This window comes from Carlito syrichta, unplaced genomic scaffold (genome assembly GCF_000164805.1).
Source record: "Carlito syrichta isolate Samal-C Ts95f unplaced genomic scaffold, Tarsius_syrichta-2.0.1 Scaffold148020, whole genome shotgun sequence".
Taxonomy (NCBI): Eukaryota; Metazoa; Chordata; class Mammalia; order Primates; family Tarsiidae; genus Carlito; species Carlito syrichta.
In genome coordinates this window covers 342295-344202 of record NW_007092116.1, presented here as the reverse complement: position 1 = coordinate 344202, position 1908 = coordinate 342295, and the positions used below count along the sequence as shown (strand labels likewise).

The 1908-nt window shown below is 67.8% G+C and overlaps 1 protein-coding gene across 1 annotated transcript in view; it reads left to right on the top strand.

Moving 5' to 3' along the window:
* The window catches only part of AATK (apoptosis associated tyrosine kinase), a gene marked incomplete at its 3' end in the record, with an annotated part of 12131 nt that extends 10225 nt beyond the window's left edge, over window positions 1–1906 (top strand). Inside the window, exon 11 of the mRNA XM_021708788.1 lies at window positions 19–1906. Within this exon, the coding sequence (XP_021564463.1) occupies window positions 19–1906 (1888 nt within the window). The remainder of the gene's footprint in view (window positions 1–18) is intronic.
* Between the last annotated feature and the right edge of the window lie 2 nt (window positions 1907–1908).

Here is a 1908-nt window from a genome sequence, read left to right as displayed (position 1 = left end):
CCCGTCCTGCCCCTCGAGCTCGCCCTCGCCCTCGCCCTCGGCCGGGGCCCTGATGGGGGCGGGGCGCGGAGCCGAGGAGGACTGGGGCGTGGCCGCCTTCTGCCCGCCCTTCTTCGAGGACCCGCTGGGTGCAACCCCCACGGAGAGCTCGGGGGCCCGACCATCACTGCCGGGGGAGGGGGAGCCCGGGGAGACCGGTCCGCGGAGGGCCGCGCAGCACGGACACTGGCGCTCCAACGTGTCGGCCAACAACAACAGTGGCAGCCGAAGTCCTGAGTTCTGGGACCCAGGCAGTTACACTGACGATTGCCCCAGCCCAAAGCAGACTCCACGGGCCTCCCCAGAGCTGGGCCACCCCCTAGCCCAAGAGAACCCCAGAGAGCCCTTGCTTGGGCTGCAGGCAGCCTCCCCTGCCCAGGAGCCGGACCATTGCCTCAACCTCCCCCACATGTGCTCTGCCCAGGGCTCGGCACCTGCTACCTGCCTGGTCACATCTCCCTGGACAGAGGCACCAGTTAGTGGGGGTGACAACTCCCAGGCAGAGCCCAAGCTTGCGGAGGAGGCTGAGGGCTCTACTGGGCCCCACCTGCCTCTTCCGTCTGTCCCCTCCCCCTCCCAGGAGGGAGCCCCACTTCTCTCAGAGGAGGCCAGCGCCCCTGACACCCTGCCGGACTCGCCCACGCCTGCTGCCAGCACCCTGGACAGCAGCAGCAGTTCCCCTGGTGTGGAGGCACCACCCAGCAGTGAGGACGAGGACATAACCGAGGCCACTTCGGGTGTCTTCACCGACGTGTCCAGTGATGCCCTGCAGGCTGAGAAGCTGGATGTGGTGCCGGCCTTCCGCTCTCTGCAGAAGCAGGTGGGAACCCCTGACTCCCTGGACTCGCTGGACATCCCGTCCTCAGCCAGTGACGGTGGCTGTGAAGTGTTCAGCCCATCAGCTGATGGCACCCCTGCTGGGCAGCCCCGAGCCCTGGACAGTGGCTATGACACGGAGAACTATGAGTCCCCTGAGTTTGTGCTCAAAGAGGCACATGAGCCGTGTGAGCCCAAGGCCTTCGGGGAGCTGGCCTTGGAGGGCGAGAGCCCCAGGCCTGACACGGGGCTTTCCACCTCCCTCGGGGGCCTCAGTGAGAAGAACCCCTACAGAGATTCCGCCTATTTCTCAGACCTGGATGCTGAGTCTGAGCCGCCCTTGGACTCCAAGGAAAAGCTCAGTGAGGTCCAGGCCCTGGGGCCAGAGCCAGGCCTGAAGAGCCTGCAGAGTCCCGGGCAGCAGTCGGTGCAGGCTTCCCCTGGGCCTGAGGAGCGCAGCGATGCACAGGGCCCTGGCCCCAGGGAGGGGTCGTCCCCAGAGCCCAGGGCCTGCCCCACGGGTCCCGGGCCCGCTCCCGAGTCCCAAGGCTCAGCTGAGGCGCTGCCTGTGCCCAGCCCTAGCCGCTCCAAGTTTTTCCTGCTGACCCCAGTCCTGCCAGGCTCGCAAGGCGACAGCTCTGAGCTCCAGGGTGCCCCAGGACTGTTGTCAGGGATGGCCCCACCGGAGCGGATGGGGGGTCCTGGCACCCCCAGACCCCCGCTTTGCCTGGCCCTGCCCGCCCTGCCCGCGGCCTTGGAGGGCCGGCCGGAGGAAGAGGAGGAGGACAGTGAGGACAGTGACGAGTCCGACGAGGAGCTCCGCTGCTACAGCATCCAGGAGCCGAGCGAGGAGAGCGAGGAGGAGGCGCCGGCGGTGCCCGTGGTGGTGGCCGAGAGCCAGAGCGCGCGCAACCTGCGCAGCCTGCTCAAGATGCCCAGCCTGCTGTCCGAGGCCTTCTGCGAGGACTTGGAGCGCAAGAAGAAGGCAGTGTCCTTCTTCGACGACGTCACCGTCTACCTCTTTGACCAGGTCGGCCGCCGCTGCCCGAGCTC